Source organism: Pterocles gutturalis, unplaced genomic scaffold (genome assembly GCF_000699245.1).
Source record: "Pterocles gutturalis isolate BGI_N339 unplaced genomic scaffold, ASM69924v1 scaffold13599, whole genome shotgun sequence".
Taxonomy (NCBI): Eukaryota; Metazoa; Chordata; class Aves; order Pterocliformes; family Pteroclidae; genus Pterocles; species Pterocles gutturalis.
The window spans coordinates 23,489-41,177 of NW_010135887.1; the positions used below are offsets into that span (position 1 = coordinate 23,489).

The window sequence follows — 17,689 nt, forward strand, 5'->3', positions numbered from 1 at the left end:
GCTTTTTTTTTTTTAAAGAAAGCTTTTTAAGCTATTGGAATAAAAAGCCTCTGGTTGTCAAAGTTGGTAGTTTGAATTTGGCACTTTTAAGTTGTCAGACTTGTTAAGGCTAAAACATGGAAGTCTTGGTAAAGACACATTCTTGTGTTATTAAACGCTCCTCTTACATACTTATTGAAAATAAGTACATGCTCTATTTCCTCAATTTCAGATTTTAAGAATTTCTAACAATGCATCTTTAGTGTAGCTCTCTTGAAAGCTCCCTTGAAGCTTGAAAAATAATTTCACTTTAGTCATGAAAAATATACAGAAAGGTTTCTACAAAAAGTTTGGTTACTATTTGACATGTAAAACATTCCTTGCTGGTGAATGTTAATATTCTAAGGCCTAGTAGCAATTCCTGCAGACAGTAAGAATCATGATATCATTAAATCTATACTATAAAATGTACACAAGCATATACAGAAAATTAACCAGAGAAACATTAGTTGCCCACAGAAATTCATTTTTCTAAACCAATTCACAAAGATTATCAAAATACAAAATCAGCTTAAAAAAACCAGCCTGAGGTAAGAGTTAAATGCAAATAGCAATCTTTTTCTTAAAAAAATAGCTGTATTGAAATTCTAGGTACTTAGAAAGTTACTGTCAATAAAAACTTTTACTAGCAATTGTAAAGAGTACTTTTAACTAATACAAAAGTATATAAACATTGTACACAGATTCAAAGTAAAAAAGTACAATACTGTACTTTAATTTCATTTAAAAATATATAGTTTTATGACAATTCAAACTTCTACCATACATGCAGTTAACTGGCTTTGGATTAGCTGCTACTGTTGTCCATGGAACAGTCAGCTAATTCTGTGTGCTGCTGACTTTCAGCTGTGCTAGGACATGGTATTTTGCCGTCCATTTGCCTGAGTAAGTCGTTGGCTGTAAAACAAAATGTAAGCTTGAGCCTTGCATACTTCTTCCATAGTGCACATGTTGAGTTTCGAATCATTGCAGTGTACCCAAAATCCTGCAGTGAAGAAATGCACCAAAAGAAGTCATCAGGACACTGATTTGAGGTAATTGCATTGTATTTAATAATTAATTAGTGAGTCTCATTTGACAAGTTGCATAGAAATAGTATACATGTTTAACAAGCCTATACAAAAGTTGAACTCTTTTGGTCTACAGACCTGCAATTCTCATTCCAGGCAGTTCAGCCACAAGTGATTCCCTTTTGCATTTGAGAAAAGACAGTAGGCTCATCAGTTTAGAATTACGAACACCCCTTTCTCCCCCACTCCTTATTTCACAGCTGGTTCCTACCTCCTTCTGAATTGTAGCAGTAGGCAGTGTAGTGCCCTGAGCCAAATCCTTTCCCGTGATGCATTACCACAGCCGACAAGTCATAGATAAAGCAGTCAGGTAGGAGGGACTTGAGGGATTCTCTGCAGCAATAAGGCTCCATGTTCAGCATTTGATCAAAATTAACATGTACGCCAATCTTCTCACGATGATTGCGTCCTGACCACCTGGAAAGTAAGTTAAACGAAAATTTACATTTTTTCAAAAAGAAAGAACACAGCATTCTGAATTATGTTTTAACACGAGTTTTGTCTTCACTATTGTCTTTGTGCACAAAATAAATGCTCATTTGCACACTTTTTTCCTAGGCTTCCTCTTTCACATCTCCTTAATTTCAAGGCCTTTTAAAATGTGTCTATGGTACCTACTATTCTCATCTTCTGAAACATCCACCTTACGATCTGTGTAATGGTGAGTAGTGAGTACTTCCCTCTTACTGCATCTCATAAGTATTTCTTATTTATTCTGTCTCATTTTCTGGTTTCCTTTGTACTCCGGACAGACTCTGTATTCTAATGGACCAAGAGTTCACAGAGATGCAGTCTCCACTTCCTTACTCGCAGGCTAATGCATTCATGTATTTGATTATATAAAGGTTATGTGAGACTTCCCCTGACTACAATCTCGGTTTGTACATTAGTGAATACGAGCACTTACTCTGCCTGAAGGTAAAATTAATTTTTACCAATAGAGTTCACAGCAAGATTAGTAGGTTTTGACTGAAAAGAAGGATGAAATAATTTTGGCACTAAAGGAGCAAGTAGTTAGAATCCAAAAGGTCAATTCTCTACTTACAGTGCATCTTACTGATGTTTAAGTTAAAGAAGAAAAAGAAGCCTCTAATAACTATTTCTCATCATAGTAGTAAAGGGAAATTAAACTGACGCTGAAAAACATTGATCCCAAAGACTGTCTGATGTGGTACTACTTACCTGAACCGTTTAAGGTGTAATCTGAGAACCTGAGGTAGCCGACACACCATAAGCTGCTTCTGAGCTTCTGTGAGTATAACTGGTTTAGAAGAAAACTTCCTTCGTTTTTCTGAGACCAAACACACAGTTACACAATACAAATCTCGATAACAGCCTTGTATTTCAGTCCAAGATTTATCCACCAAATCTGTGTGGACATAAATAGCTACTGTATGCGCCTCCTTAAAAAGGACACACTCTGAGAGCCCTTTTCAAGGGTTATTTTATGATTCAAGTATAAATACTTGTGGTCACTTAGGTTAATCACCTTAATTTAAAAAGCTGATGGGTTCTTCAGCTGGGAGTATCAGAATCCCCGTTAGTGTGTGATCAGACTTTATCTAAGAGAAGCATCACACTTTAAAGCATCCTTGGAACAATTCCATCTTCTATGATGCTGAGTAACAGTTGTGAAGTGACCACACCAGGACTTTGTTTGCAACATACTTTTAAGACTTTCAGTATTTTTCTTCCATGCTTTCACAGTCAGTTTACTTTATATTTTACACAGAAAATGTATGCATGAGTACATACTGCCTTTACTCACTGTTGCACTGATCACATGCATATATCTTTCCTTCCAAAGCTTCAGTTTCTGTAAACTTGGACAGCATTTCTGTCAGCAGACAAGTGTACTGAGATGACATCTCCTTGCCGTTGCAGTGATACCTCTCAGGAAACTCCAAGGACAGGTCCCAGAAAGGTTCTATGGTATTTGATTTATTGTCACAGGCAAGGCATGTAACCTGTAAAACAATATTTCACCAGTTGCTTACACTTCAAAATTTACTTTGCTAAAAGTGTACCGTAGCTCCAAAAAAAAAAAAAAAAAAAGCCTTTTCCTAGAGATAACTGATGCAACCAAAGACAAGACATAGTAATTTAATAAAAGAAATGATACACCTAATTTCTTTACTCTGAAGCAGCATGTCCAATACTGTTATCACAAAGAGGTAACTGTTCTTATGTTTTACTGAGAAACAAAAGCAGGGTCAAAATGCTCTGTCTGGGACTGTCCAAGAGAAGGCAGCTGGTGGAGTCTCAGGAGTCTTTTCTCCAAAAAGAAACACTCCAAAAGGAAAATTTACATGAAAGAGAGAAACTATAGTTTAGGTTAATTAAAAAAAAAAAGAAAAAGAAAAAGAAAAAAAAAAGAAAACAGCTGGGGATTTTAAAGTCATATCCTTCTTACTTTGTCAGTCTTCCAGGGAAGCCTGGATTAGGAAGCACACTTCTTCAAAGAAAAATTAACAGGTAAAAATAATTTATTTCTTCTTTCAGTAAGTGGATCCATCGTCACACTAGGGAAAGGACAAGCAGTAAGACAATATAAATAAAATGTCAAGATGTGAAGTGAACCTGGAAAATGCAGATAATACAGCAGGGGACAATTAATTTATGATAACATTTAAAGTTAAAAGCAGTAGCTCTTCTACACTGGAATGGCAACACATTAGGTGTTGATTTGCAATGTCATCTTCTAAATGCCAGCTCAAGCTGTGTATAGAAGAGTGTCACATCATTTCAGGCTTCCTCCAAAGGACCTCCACCCTTCTGCAATCCATTTGGATGAATAACTTCTATCAGCAGCTGAACCTACACAGTAGTAAAACTCCATTTAGATTGTAACAAGCATAGTTCATAAAGGCTATAAAGAAATATCAGTAAATATTAAGTGTGTGTGCGAGACAAAAGATACGTTCACCCAGGTATGTTCAATGCAACAAAGTACAATACAATTCTGAAGAGTAATTAGCTGAATTTTCTACTGTTTATGTATTTATTAGCTTGTAAGTTGCAGATGACCACTAACTTAAGTAGCTCTAACCTCACAGGTCCTGAAAAGACACATTCTGAAAATAAGATTAATTTTAAGTATCTCCTTAAGTTTGCCCCCCAAGGGTAAATCTCTATAAGCATGCTTCCTATTTAGGAAAATACCCCAAGTTGTTTGGAACACTCAATAAAAAGATGTAGTAATAAAGGAATGAAAATCCACGAGGGATCCAAATATTGTTATTTCACAGGCACGCCTTTGTGTTGCTGTTCTACATAATTTCAGTGTAGTTCTCTTTCAGTTAGATTACTAATCCTACACAAGTATAAAAATACACTCAGTGTTGCTCAAGAGGTCCTTTATTTTCCTCTGAGGGTTTGCCGTCACGTAATTATTTACCCTGCTTTGTCTGTTACTTCATGATCATTTATGTCCAGGACAGATCTGTCACCTTATGGTATCTTCCTCCTAGGTGTTCCTGTGAGTAATTATTTAACACATTCATTAGCTACCACAGCTTATACACAATCTATGCATTAGCTACCTAATGCACATGTGTATTTGTGTACCAGCATACATGTTCAGCAGTGGAGTTAAGAAAGGTGCTAGCTGCTTTAAGTTCTAAGAAGAAAACTCCGCTGCCTTGTTCTTAGAAAACAAAACTTCAAACTTACATGGCAGAAAAGAGGAGAATCTTCTGTTTTAATTTACATTGACAGGAGCTTCTCTTCTAAGTGCTAACATCTGGCCATGTTTCAAAGCCACAAACTATTAGTAATTCAGAGCTGGAATCTAGACTTGGAGACAAAATGATATGTTTGGCCACAGTTCAAGCTAACTCCTGTATAAACACAGAATGACTAATAGATTTCTGCTGTACAAATGGGTAATTTTTTTGGGCCAAAAGTTTATTTAATTGACAAGTTACTTAAGAATTTGTTGCACATGAATGCACACTGAAGATTAATGGGCTCAGGATGAAGTACCTGCATTAACTCAGTACATATAATTTTAACAAGTTCTGAGGTTTTAAATTTAGCGTATAATGTTAACAATCTAGGTTTAAGATCCTCTTTCCTGGCTAGTTAATAAGTACTATCCCAAAGGGGGGGAAAAAAAAAAATTGATCAAGCTTCCAATTCTTGCCTCTCAAAAAACCTAAAAAAGATAAACTGATGCAACAGTGTACCTTCTCATCTCATCATGCAACGGTGAGCAAAGCTGATTTGTGTTGACAAAATCCTGTACTGATACAGAGCTGCACTTATTTCCTCAAATCCAAGACACTCCTCCTCACTATGAGGCTGAAACAGAATTAATCTCTTCAGTTATCTGGGATTTGTGTACTTGCCAGCAACCTGACGTCTTTGGCTAAGCATACACCCAACTGTATCAGCCACTGTGCACTAACTGCTCCTGTACACACTCACCCAATGAGAGGTAAATAAGGACTGGAACAAAGGTTGGAAATATTTTTCTTAGCCAGGCCTGAGCTTACAAATTTGATTACTCAACAAGTAAGAGGATCCCTACCCTTCTGTGGAATCCATCTGCACTGGTCCATCCCTCAGCATGGGCGTCGCAACACTCCCATCACTTCTCTTTCTGTCCTAAACGGGACTCCTTTATCTCACACTCCACTAGCATTCCAGCAGGACAACCCAGATTTTATTTTTTCATGAAAAGCACTGAAATTGTATAAACTGCTCAAAAGTTGGTTGAACAAGAGGTGAGTTTTTTATGAAAAACAAAACAACCCCAAAAAAGGAACTCAAATGGCTGGCAAAAACTTTACGCATCTGTTCAGCGTAGCTTATTATGCTATGAGTATGCACGACAGTAACAGGGAAGCAAGTCTGCTCTAGCAATCTGGTTAGTGACGTATATCTTTCTATGACTATATTTTACAAATTCAGAGTTTGATTTCACCTCCCCATTATTTTCCACCATTGCTATTTTAGGAAGCCTTAATGCTGTAATTTGTAACAAAGCTACAAGAGAAGCTTACATTAGAGCAAAGAAGTAAATTACTGGTTTTAGCTAGTCTGAAAACTCTACCTTATGTTCTGCCCTGACCACTCTCTCATGCCTTGAAACATGGGTACTATATACAATTGTTTGGTTAAAGCTCAGTATTCAATCATGGGCCAAAGGCCAGACTGAAAAGAGATGGATCAAATTGCTTGATCCAAGCTAAGCATGGAGGCAACTCAGACAAGCATCACTGTGGCCACAATAGTTTGACAGACAGCCACTGCCCCAGATGGCATTCAGCCTAAATGCAGCCAAAGAAAATAGTTAACATATTGCTGCAGAAAAAGCCAACTCCATCATCAACTGTTTTGCCTGTGTTCCTGACACTTGCATGGGAGAAGACAACTGTTACCATCTCTGCTCTAATTCTTTTTTGGTTTTTAAGAACAGCAAGATGGCCAGTCCTATTTTTGTACTTTCATCACTAAAGTTTTCACTTTATGAGACATATCTAGAAAGAGCAGTAACTGAATTTTTCCACAGCAAAGTAATCAAAGTAGAAGGGGATTTCTAAGATACTGCTATAATACGGAATTCCACAACAGTCCATACTGTATTCCTTCAGTTATAAAAAGAACTAAACTTTGTAGTAAAGACAATACACAATCATCAAAATTATCTGTATCTATTTAACAGAATAACATAAGCTTAACCACAGCAAACTGTAGGCTGTGATTCAATGGCCTCCTATAGATTAACTTAAAATGTCACCTTCATCTATTTGGAGAGCAACTTGACAACCATTTTGTGATTCAGGTAGCACATAAAAGCACGGAGACTGATATTAGAATATAGAAGTCAGGCCATCCATGACCTGTATGCTAAGTGCAAATCCTCCTAGTACCTACCAGAAGTTCTCAGTTTTTAATAGTCTACTCAGTGTGAGACAATACACAGCACTGCATGACAGTCACTTTCAGCATTCTCCCTCAAACTTTAACTCACAGCACACTAACCAAAACCAAAGGGCTTCAAACAATCCAAAAACTGCACATTTTTACTTCTCTCTGCCAATCTGCCCTGAAATACACTGGTTGAGCAAGTAAATGGATCGAGACTTGCAAGGAGAGGCACTGCCTTTTAAAACTTTAACCATAATTTACATACTACATTGGTTAGCACCTACTTCACTCTCTGGGTCTATGGCATATTCATTTCTCTGAGCATTGCACACCGTTACATCTGCCATGCTGCGCAGGGCTGGGGGGAGGCATTTTGCTCAGATTCCATCTTAAACATGATGAGCAAGTAATCAAACCATTTGGGTTTTTTAAAAGTATGCCTAGAGGTATCGAAAGCTAGTTCTTACTAGGCATTGCTATAATAAATGGTGAATTATTGGAAAAAACCTCACAGCCCAGAAGCGGTTTGTCCTAAGAAACAATTAATCACAACGTTGCTGTAGCGGAAACTTGTTACTAAATCATCATAGCCACTGCTCTTCACTTTCACTGCTGTTTTGCTACTTGTTGTTACTGTAATAGAAATCTAGGCAAAGAGCTTCGTGTAAGGCACCACGTTCAAGAGCAGTGGAATCCCCACGAGACTTACAAACAAAACTGTTTCTAAAGGGTTCCTAATTCTAATCAATTTCTAATTTAATGTAAATGGTGAAAGAAATACCTAGCCACTGATGTTAAAATTACACTGGCCAGGTATTTCTTTCACCATTTACATTAAACTAGAATTTAATCAACAGCAGTCTGTAAAGAAAGTATCAACAACTACTTACTGCTTTGCCACATGTGCCAGTTCAGTAAAACACAGCATTCATAATTCAACATTAATTTTCTTCCTTGGATTATGCAGCCAGCAGCTTTCACATAAACCAGCACAAACTTTATTTTTTCTCCTCCCTTACTGGGCCTTTTTTAGCCACAGAAAATATTGACTGTTCTTCTTCTGCTTGCCTAGAATTAGAAACTATCCCTGATTAAACTAAAAGAACAGAAGGAGCTGGCTGATGGTGTTGCAAGTCTGTCCTCCATCTTTGAAAGGTCCTGGCAAGGTCATGGCAATCAGGGGAGGTTCTGAGGACAGGAAGAAAGCAAGTTATTGTTCATTCCTGTCTTCAAGGAGGAGGATCTGGAGAACTGCAAGCCCATTAGCATCACCTTGATCTGTGGGAAGGCTGATGGAGCAAAGAATCCTGCAAACCATTTCCAAAGATATTAAGATGATGACTGGGAGCAGGCACCATGGATTTATGACGGGAAAATCATGTTTGACCAACCTGATAGCCTTCTCCCTACAAAAAGACGACTGGTACAGTTAACCAGTGGATGAGTGGAAAACAGTGGATGTTGTTTATCTTTACTTCAGTGAGGCTTTCATCACTGTATTCTATAACATGCCCATAGAAATAATGATAAAGTGCAGGCTAGATAAATGGACAGTGAGGTGGACTGAAAAATGAATGTACTGCCAGGCTCAAGACACTGCAGTTCGCGGCATGAAATCCAGCTGGAGTCCAGCCACTAGTGGTGTACCCCAGGGGTCGATTCTGTTAAACCCTCACAGCAAGTTTGCAGATGACACCAACCCAGGGGGAGTGGCTGATACACTGCTGCCTTCCAGAGGGACCTGGACAGGCTGAGAAAATGGGCCAACAAGAACCTCATCCAGTTCAACTAAGGGAAATGCCAACTCCTGCGCCTGGGCAGGAATAACCCCAGGCACCAGTACAGGCTGGGAAGCAGTTCCCCAGAGAAGCTCTCAGAGATCCTGGGGTAGAAACCGAAAATGACCCAGAAAAGTGCCCTTATGGCAAAGCAGGCCAGTAGCCTCTGAGGCTGCGATAGGCAGGGCACAGCCAGCAGGTCTGTGGAGCTGATCCTTCCCCTCTGCTCATCCCCGGTTGAGGCACAGCTGCAGGGCTGGGGCCAGTGCTGAGCTTCCCAGTGCGAGATACAGACTCACTGGAGTGACTCCAGCGAGGGGCCAGGAAGACAATGAAAGGGTTTGGAGCAACTGACACATGAAGAGAGGCTGAGGGAGCTGGGAGTGTTCAGCCTGAAGAAGGGAAGCTCAGGGGGATCTTATCCTTGTGTTTAAGATGGGGGGAAGCAAAGAAGATGGAGCCAGGCTCTTCTCAGTGGTGTCCAGTGACAGGACAGGAAGAAATGGGCACAAACTGAAACACAGGAGGTTCCACTGAGACAAGTAAAATAAACTTCTTACTGTGAGGATGGTCTAGCACTGGCACAGGCTGCCTGGAGAGGTTGTTGTGTCTCCGTCCCTGGTGCTATTGAAAATCCAAATGTATGTGGCCCTGAGCAACCTGCTCTAGTTCCTCCTGTTTTAAGCAGAGGTGGATTAGATGATTTCCAGAAGTCCTTTCCAACCTCAACAGTTCTATGTGTGCATGTGTGTACGTGCATGTGCACAAGTGCACGTGACCTTAGCTGTCAGAAAGTTAGCATAAAAACAAAGAATGAAAGCTGAGCAACTGAGGAAAGACAAAACAAAAATTTTCTAAAATAATTATTTAATCTTCAGTGACTATTTTGACTAGTTATTTTGTTATTATTAGACTCAAACATACCTTTACATCTCTTCAAACACAATATTAAGAACAGTGAGATGAATTAATTTGAATTATTATTTTGGCATTATTTAAGAATAGGTAAAACTTAGAATCATCTTGTCTGGCTTACAGAAAACTTCTTCCTGGTAATTCTCACGAGAAGAGGCTTATTTTAAACTTCAAGAAATTTTTAAGGTTTTACCAACACAGTGGCCAAAAAGCACAAGATAATATGAAGCATTCAGTATCTGTTTTCCTTAGTAACTACCACTTCTTTGTTCCAGAAAGGTTCATACTACATGGGTTGAACTGGGAGACAGTTACACTGGACAATTCATCTGGGACATATGTGTGGTATACTCTAATGTCAAGAGTGCCTCCAAATCAGCTGTATCAGAAACACATTTCTACTCTTTCACCATTTTTAATGTCTTTATCGATAGTCTTGACTCAGACTTTCTGTCTGAGCCAATATTAAATATTAATTGAATATTAAAATATTTTAAAATGCAGTCTACAATGGTCCTCTAACTTTCAAGCAATCAAAACCTGTGTACTTAATGTTATCCCAAGGTTAAACCAATTTAGTTAAAAAGATTAAGTTCAAGAGGCAAAAGCTATGTCTACACAACATATGATTTTGCCAGCATAAATATCTGCAAATTTCCTAGATCTGCTAGGCTAGCATCCTAGATCAGCTAGATTGTCTAGATCATCTTACACAAATACTTCATACTAGTTTCCCTGTCTCCCTCCTACCAGTATAAATCACCCTGACAGAAAAATTAATACTGGTCTAAGTACACACACCAGAGTTTCTGCTAGTATGATTTCTGTGGACACATGGGACACAATTTGCCCAATGCACTGCTGAAAATATACATTTACTTTGAAAGCTAAAATCTGCTATTTCAATCTCTCTCTTTTTTTTTTTTTTTTTTTTTTTAAATATACCTGCGCACTTCCTTGCTTAAAGTGGACAAAACTTGAAATAGAGATAATATTTAAATTGTTGCATACTGTGCTATTTAACTGGGAACACTTAAAAACACAGGCCAAAAAAATATTGAGGAAGATGGTGGCTAACCTACTTGTGCACTTGAAGGGTACTTCAAAAATCTGTAGATTATGGGTCAGTTTACCACTGGCACATAACTTAGTAGTGCAGTATTTTCCTCCTTTCCTATTAAAAGATCAAGGACAAAAGTGGGTATCTTCCACAGGAGTACAAGCACTCAGGCACTGAAAACAACTGGGATTGTAGTAGATGTACTGGCATCTGCTTGCAGTCCCGGTGGGGCTGAGAGGGATGACTCATTGCTCCAGCAGATCTGCCTCTGAAAGTACACGTTTACAAGATAGAGAATCCTTTGCACAATAAGTGCTATAGCACAACTGTCACCAGGCAATCACTGGAGGAAGACTAGAACGTGAAAAAGGAAAGAATAGAGGAGAAGGGTTTTGTAGCTATATATCCTATTTTTACTTCCATTAGATGTACTGGGTATCGAAGTTCCACTATCTGTACCACCGAGCAAAAAGCTCTAATCCTAAAAAGGATACTGGAATAATAATAAAAACAAAAAAGTCAAGAGGCAATACACCCGTGCTATTCTTTGAGTTACCCATTACCTATTTATCATTCCATGAAATAGTAAAAGATTTCAAGTAGTAGATGAGCAAGACTTACTTCAAATCAGCTGAGAACATAACAAAACAAAAACCAACTCACTCATATAAAAAGTGCAATTGTTTTGACATCACCTAAAGCTTTTTCTAGTTAACAAAAAATAATCTGGTAAAATTCTCTTGGACCTCTCCTTTCTTAACCTTACACCCTGAATTCCATTACCATGCTGAACCAGGCAGCCATATAAATAGCAACAGAACGATGGCAAACTCAGGATTATGACTTCCCTTCAAGTTAAAATAGAACAGCTAGAAGAGGGAAATGCTTTATTGCACATGCAAAAGTAATGTGAAACCTAAGTAAACACACAGCTTATCTGCACGTAAGTGATCCTTTGTGTACTGTATCAACAGTAGTTCATAGTGTTCCTGAGGTTTGAAGTTCAAGAAGATTGACTTCACTGCACTTGAGTATCTCACACAAAGATCTGTCTTTAACTAATATTTTCAGTACAAAGGGATAGTAAGTATAACTTTTTAGTGATTCTAAAGTGGAAAGCAATTGCTGCACAAGAACAAGCTTCTCAATTCCTCTTATTCACTGAATTAAGACATAGCTTATTAAATACTCTAGACTAAAATCCCATCCTATTTTTAATAAATGCAGCAGGCTATGGCTCCAACTATCTTCTAGAGAGAAACTGTAACACTGTTACAGCTTGTAGGTAGATAAAGTTAATCCTACAAGGACAGAGCGTACACTCCTTGCTTTTAAGAGCTAACATTGTCAAAGATGTGATGACATAGCAAGAAGTCTTTCATATTTTTCTTCAGCCCTGTGTGGATGGATGTTTTCTTGCCTTTTTGTTAACTTCATTATAGCAGTTTGTACCAGTTCTGACAAAAGCCTAGCGAAATCACAATGCAGGAATCTTACTGATGAGAGGAAAGTGCCTAATAGAGTTTTTAAAGCTCATCCTTCCACGTGCAAACACCAAGGTCTGAATCGTTAAGATGACCAGAATAAATGTTACTGAGCAGGCAATGTAAATTGTCAGGGGTTACCTTCTACTTTTAATATTTATTGTGCTCAAAAGTGCTAGTGAAGACTAAACCAGAACAAAGGAGTGGCAGAAGACAAAGGGAACATTAGGACTTAAAGTGTTGGACACTGCCTGTGGGAACTGCCTTATGAGCCAGGGAGAAATTGCTACAGAAAACAGTTTCAATACTCTTTTCCTTGTTCCTCTCAGTCTAGGCGTTCTGAAGTTCATCAAGGTTGTATTTTGCAAACAGACACTGACTAGCTGCAGTAAAAGAGCCCTATATTGTAGTCATAGAAGTCACAGGATAGCTAAAAATGGTTTAATTCCCTTTCAGTCTCAGTTGATGACACTTGAGTGAATTCTCACTACTCCCCTCCCTGGTTTCAGGAAGATGGGAGGGTTTCTAGTCACAAGCCTCTTCACACAACAAAACTAAAACAAGTGCAAGTGGTCCTACTGTAATAATGCTTGTGTCTTCAGAGCCTCGAAAACTCTTCCAAAAAAATGAGTGTTCTAACAAGGCTTGGAATGCAACCAAGCTTTGTCAGTACACTTAAGCAATTACTTCGTTTTACTAACAAGGTTACTATTTCGGAGGAGAATGTGATTTTCAAATAGAAAGCTTTAATGACATAATATACTAGACACTTGTATTAGTGCAATCCTTATACAGGATACGTTAACTACTCTGAGGTAAGGAAGTATGCCAACAGAAATACTCCTACACTGGGCCAAACGGAAGGTAGAGGATGATTTGGTTTTATTAGTAGATACAACAGTTTCTAGTAGTTACGCAAAACCTGAGATGACCTAAAAGCTAACATACGCTGTGAACAACCCTAATTTTAAATGTCCTGTTATTATAAAGTTTATAGATATCATAGCCATAAACAATCCAACTTTTGTCAAAAATCACTTGGCTTTCCAGCTTTGCATACTAAAATATTACACCATCAAATAGTCAGAATAATGGGAACATCCACATTTTTGCTAATTTGTGTTAAACCTCTACTCCTTTACAAAACATATCCATTAAATGCTTCTGCACTGCCTCAGTAACGTATACATACATACTAAAGACCAATTCCAGGATGCCAAAACTTTCTCAACCCCTGTTCCTGCTGCAATGTTGTTAGTTTTTAGATTAATTCAACAGAAACCAGAATATGTTTGTTCAGTCAGTTCTCAGATGTCTCTATACACACACAGTTGGGATATGCATAATAGTCAGTGGACATACTGAAGTACTTAACGGGAAGCTGAGAAGAACAAGAAAAAAGGAGAGTAAATAGTCAGGCAGAAAAAAGGAAAACGGCTGTTGCCTCCACCTCCCAAATTTGGTCCCCGTATTGACAGAGCCTTCTGTATCTTTGTATTGTAACAGAGAAGAAGCATTAGTATTTTACACAGCATCATGACACGCAATTACTCTGTAGTAATGAATCTCAAATTCAAGCTATTTACTGAAATAACACCCTGCTTAGCATCCATTACCTAATCAGTTTCCACTTACACAAGATTAACCCTCCCCTTAACACCTTTTATCTAGTATCACTATAGTGATAAACTAGATGCTTAAAATTGTAAATTCTTCATTCCTGCAAATTAGTTGGTGCTTAATAGTGAAGACAGATATTTCTCAGTAGTTCCAAAGGTGTGCTTTAAAATACTAAATTTAACACTTTCATGTTTATCAGGTGACTCTCCTACTAAAGGTTTCAGGAGTACCCAAATGACCTTTCTTCTGAAATTGTGTGTATTATATACTCCCTATCCCTCCTCAGCAGTTACAAATTTATTAAGCTTTGAAGTGTGCCCATCACTGACCAGTATAAATCCATAACTGCAAATCATTACACACCTTAAAAGAAAAAAAAATCATAAAACATACCTGACTTAATAGCTGTCCATGAAAAATGTTGTTAACCACATTCAAAACCTGTTTTATAAGTTTTCTTTGAGAAGCAGGGATGAGAGCTGGGTATCTGGTCCCCGTAGTCTCCAGTTCCTGCTGCACTTTATCCAAAAGTTCACAGAGAAATTCCTGAGCATCTTGTTGGGCATATCCTCTAAAGGCTGGAATTAGTCTCCACACAGAATGAAGCATGGCAAAAGGAGACACCAGCACCCATTTGCCAGACCACATAACTTGGAACAGAGTATGCAGCTCATGACAGAGAGAAATATGCTTTGAACTGGGCTCCCTGGGCTGAATAAGTTCCATATTTCTACTTTTTGATGCTCCTCCACTTAATCCAGAGGATAAACTAGGCCGCCTCACAGAAGATGATCCCTTGACTTTCTTTTGGCTCTCATTCACACGTAATGTTGAGGCAGCTATTGACAGGTGTTTAGATGAAGATCTAGTTTTACCATTGGTTGCTGTTGCCAGCAGTTCCTGAGTTTGGTTGAGATCAAGCTTTAAAAAGCATTCTCGAAAAATAAGTAAGTGACTTAATACCTGCAGGATAGAATTCATATAGCATGTATTTCCCAGGTTTCTTAGTCCTGTTACCCCAGGAGTCACTGTGGGCCTTCGTTTAATTGGAGAGTCACTTATTTTTTTCAATCTTACTTCATCTGAGGTATATGTTTCTTTCAACTCTGCCACAGATTCCACATTCTGTGATGGTTTTTGCAGGCAGGGTGCTGTTTTTGAGGACATTCTAACCTGATTTTGTAAACGACTGCTCTTTCTTGGAGGCATCTTTTCCATCTCTGCTTTCCATTCACGCTTTCGTTCTTGTCTTCTTTTCCTAGCTTTGTTCCTTCTTTCCTCTGCTTCTTCCCGACACCTTTCTTCTTCCAAAATCTTCTTTCCAGTAGGTGTCAACTCAAGCCATGATCTGAATATTTTGCCCAGGAACGCACGCCGCCGGTGCCAGAGAGCTGTGAACATGCGGTCTTCATTCCGAAGCAAGGCTTGGGCACCACCATGTGAAAGGTAAGAATCATCACTTGTACCCATAGAACGCAAAGTCCTCCCACTTCGAGTAGTGCACTCATAGTTTTGACTCTTGATTGCACTTAAGGTACTTCGCAACAGTTTTAAATCACCGGTTGCATTATCATTAAGAACATAATCGTCGCAAAGATAACAGAAAACATATAGCTCATTTACTTCCAATGCCACTGGGTGACTGCTCTCCTGAAAGTGCTTTAGTGCATGTTCTTCAATATATCTTCCACACGCCACATGCGAGCAGCTGAGGCACGCCCACACAGATTCTGTAGTATTGCAGTCCACGCAATGCCATTTCTGAGGATTCAGAATGGAGTGATCTTGGGCCAGTCGCAAACGTCCTATGTGCTTACACTTATCCATTGTTAAAACTGAAATTGCAGAGATACGCTAGCAAAACACATCATCCAAACTATTTTCTGTCCATGATATTTCAATCTGCAACTAAAAAAAAAAAAAGTTGTAAGTTACAGTTCATACATACCCACCAGTATCCCTTTTACAGGTGTCAGTATACCAAGCTCAGATGTGAGGTTAAGATCACAATCTCCATGCAACTAAGTCCCACCAAACATCTAAAGACAGTCAGTTATGTGGAGCCACAATTGACATTATCAACAGCAGTTCAATGTTCAGACTAAATGGTCTCAATACCACTGTTTTTATTTCCAGTACCTTCTGGCTCAGGACTGAAGAATACTGGTTACATTTAGATTAGGCCTGTTTTTTTTCAAAAGAGCACTGATCTAGTTAAAAGCCACTGTTACACAGTTTGGATACAAACACAACTTAAAATGGGACAACAGGTTGCCCAGAGAAGTTGTGGATGCTCCATCATTGGAAGTATTCAAGGTCACACCGGAAGGGGCTCTGAGCAACCTGGTTTAGTGGAAGATGACCCTGCCCACAGCAGTGGGGGTTAGACTAGAAGATCTTTGAAGGCCCTTTCCAACCCAAACCATCCTGTGATTCTAAAATGCTCCTATTAATTCTATCCCTAAGCATACAGGTGCAGAAGGGCAAAGTTCACTTAAATTTATTATGTTTATACAGCACCAACAGTTCAGACAAATGAGGCTTTATACAAGTCCAACCCTTAATTAAACCACACCTTTAATTAAATCACTGCACCTTTTTGCTCAGGCAAGCCTATTATACCACTGCTTTCTACAGTAATTTATCTTCAGTAAGTGCATTTTAACTTGTCATCCTAACACCTCTGAAAGAAAAAGTGACCTGGAAAAGCAAAACTTGATTTCTTCATAAGACAGAAATACCATTAGATATCTACTTTAGTCGCTGCAAACTTTGTAAAAACCTGCATTTTGAACAGATCTTTCTAATCCACATTTTCAAAATAATCACTCAAAAATTTGGCTAGCACTGGCTTACATCTTTTAATAAGTTTATGTGGCAGCATCTATTTGTTCAAAGCTGCTGTATTTGCTGTCACCTATAAGGTGTGTTTACCTAAAACACACAGGATCTGACTAACACCAACTAAAGAGATAGTGATTCATTCTTTATGTTTTTACCACGTTTCTTTCAACTATCTGTAGCTGAGAGATATCATCTAGAGACAAATGATGCATCAGGAAGTGATTATATTTGATCCGGGCTGCTCGTGCCCATGATGTCCCTGACTAAGAGGGCTAAATAGCACACAACACCAGCATCATGCACAGTACTTGCCAGATGAAACCCAAAAGATTATATTCCAGCTATTATCCTTGAAGATGTTAATATGTCTCCATTTTTACAGTTCTGAGATACACAAGAATAGGTTTATCGATTTAGAACAGATGTCTAAGTTAGAATAAGCATTAGATTGAGGGAACCCTAGTATACAATGACACAACACTGCTAAGGAAAGAAAACAGGTTAAAAGTTGCAGATGGATAGGAAAGCAGCTTTATTTTTCATCTGGTACTTGGATAAAAACTGTAGTTACAAGATTTAACAAAAAAAATGGCTGTGACTGGTCAATCGGCCCACGGCTAGAGCCTTTTAAAATGTTACAATACAGAGGGCAGCACAAGAGCTGTAACAACTCTCTAAGCACGTGGCCAGTATCCAGCATTGCGTGTGTTGTGTAGGTCTTACTCTTTAATACAGAAAAGGTTGAGCCAGCTGTAGTGAAACTAATAAAGTGTACACAGTTTTACATGCCCATACTAATCATTCTCATTCATTTTATCTAAGAGTTGTCTCCTGTCCACACTCACTGCACTGAAGAATTTCAGGTGCCATGACCCCTGGGTACCCATTCAGTAATTCCCAGATTAAGTACCAGCCATAGTATATCATGGGAGGTCGAGATCCCTTGTGTGCTATGGTCAACAGATCACAAAAATAATGGCTTGCTGAACTTTTTCAGCTTGCTAG

General features: G+C 38.5%; 1 protein-coding gene across 1 annotated transcript; it reads right to left on the bottom strand.

Annotated features, from left to right (window-relative positions):
- Window positions 1–332: 332 nt before the first annotated feature.
- On the bottom strand, window positions 333–16,526 carry USP44 (ubiquitin specific peptidase 44). The gene is given in 7 exon segments (XM_010082079.1): window positions 333–911; window positions 913–1,024; window positions 1,321–1,526; window positions 2,292–2,400; window positions 2,878–3,076; window positions 14,234–15,748; window positions 16,416–16,526. Coding segments are annotated over 6 exon segments (2,145 nt in total). The 5' UTR covers window positions 15,668–15,748; window positions 16,416–16,526; the 3' UTR covers window positions 333–826.
- Between the last annotated feature and the right edge of the window lie 1,163 nt (window positions 16,527–17,689).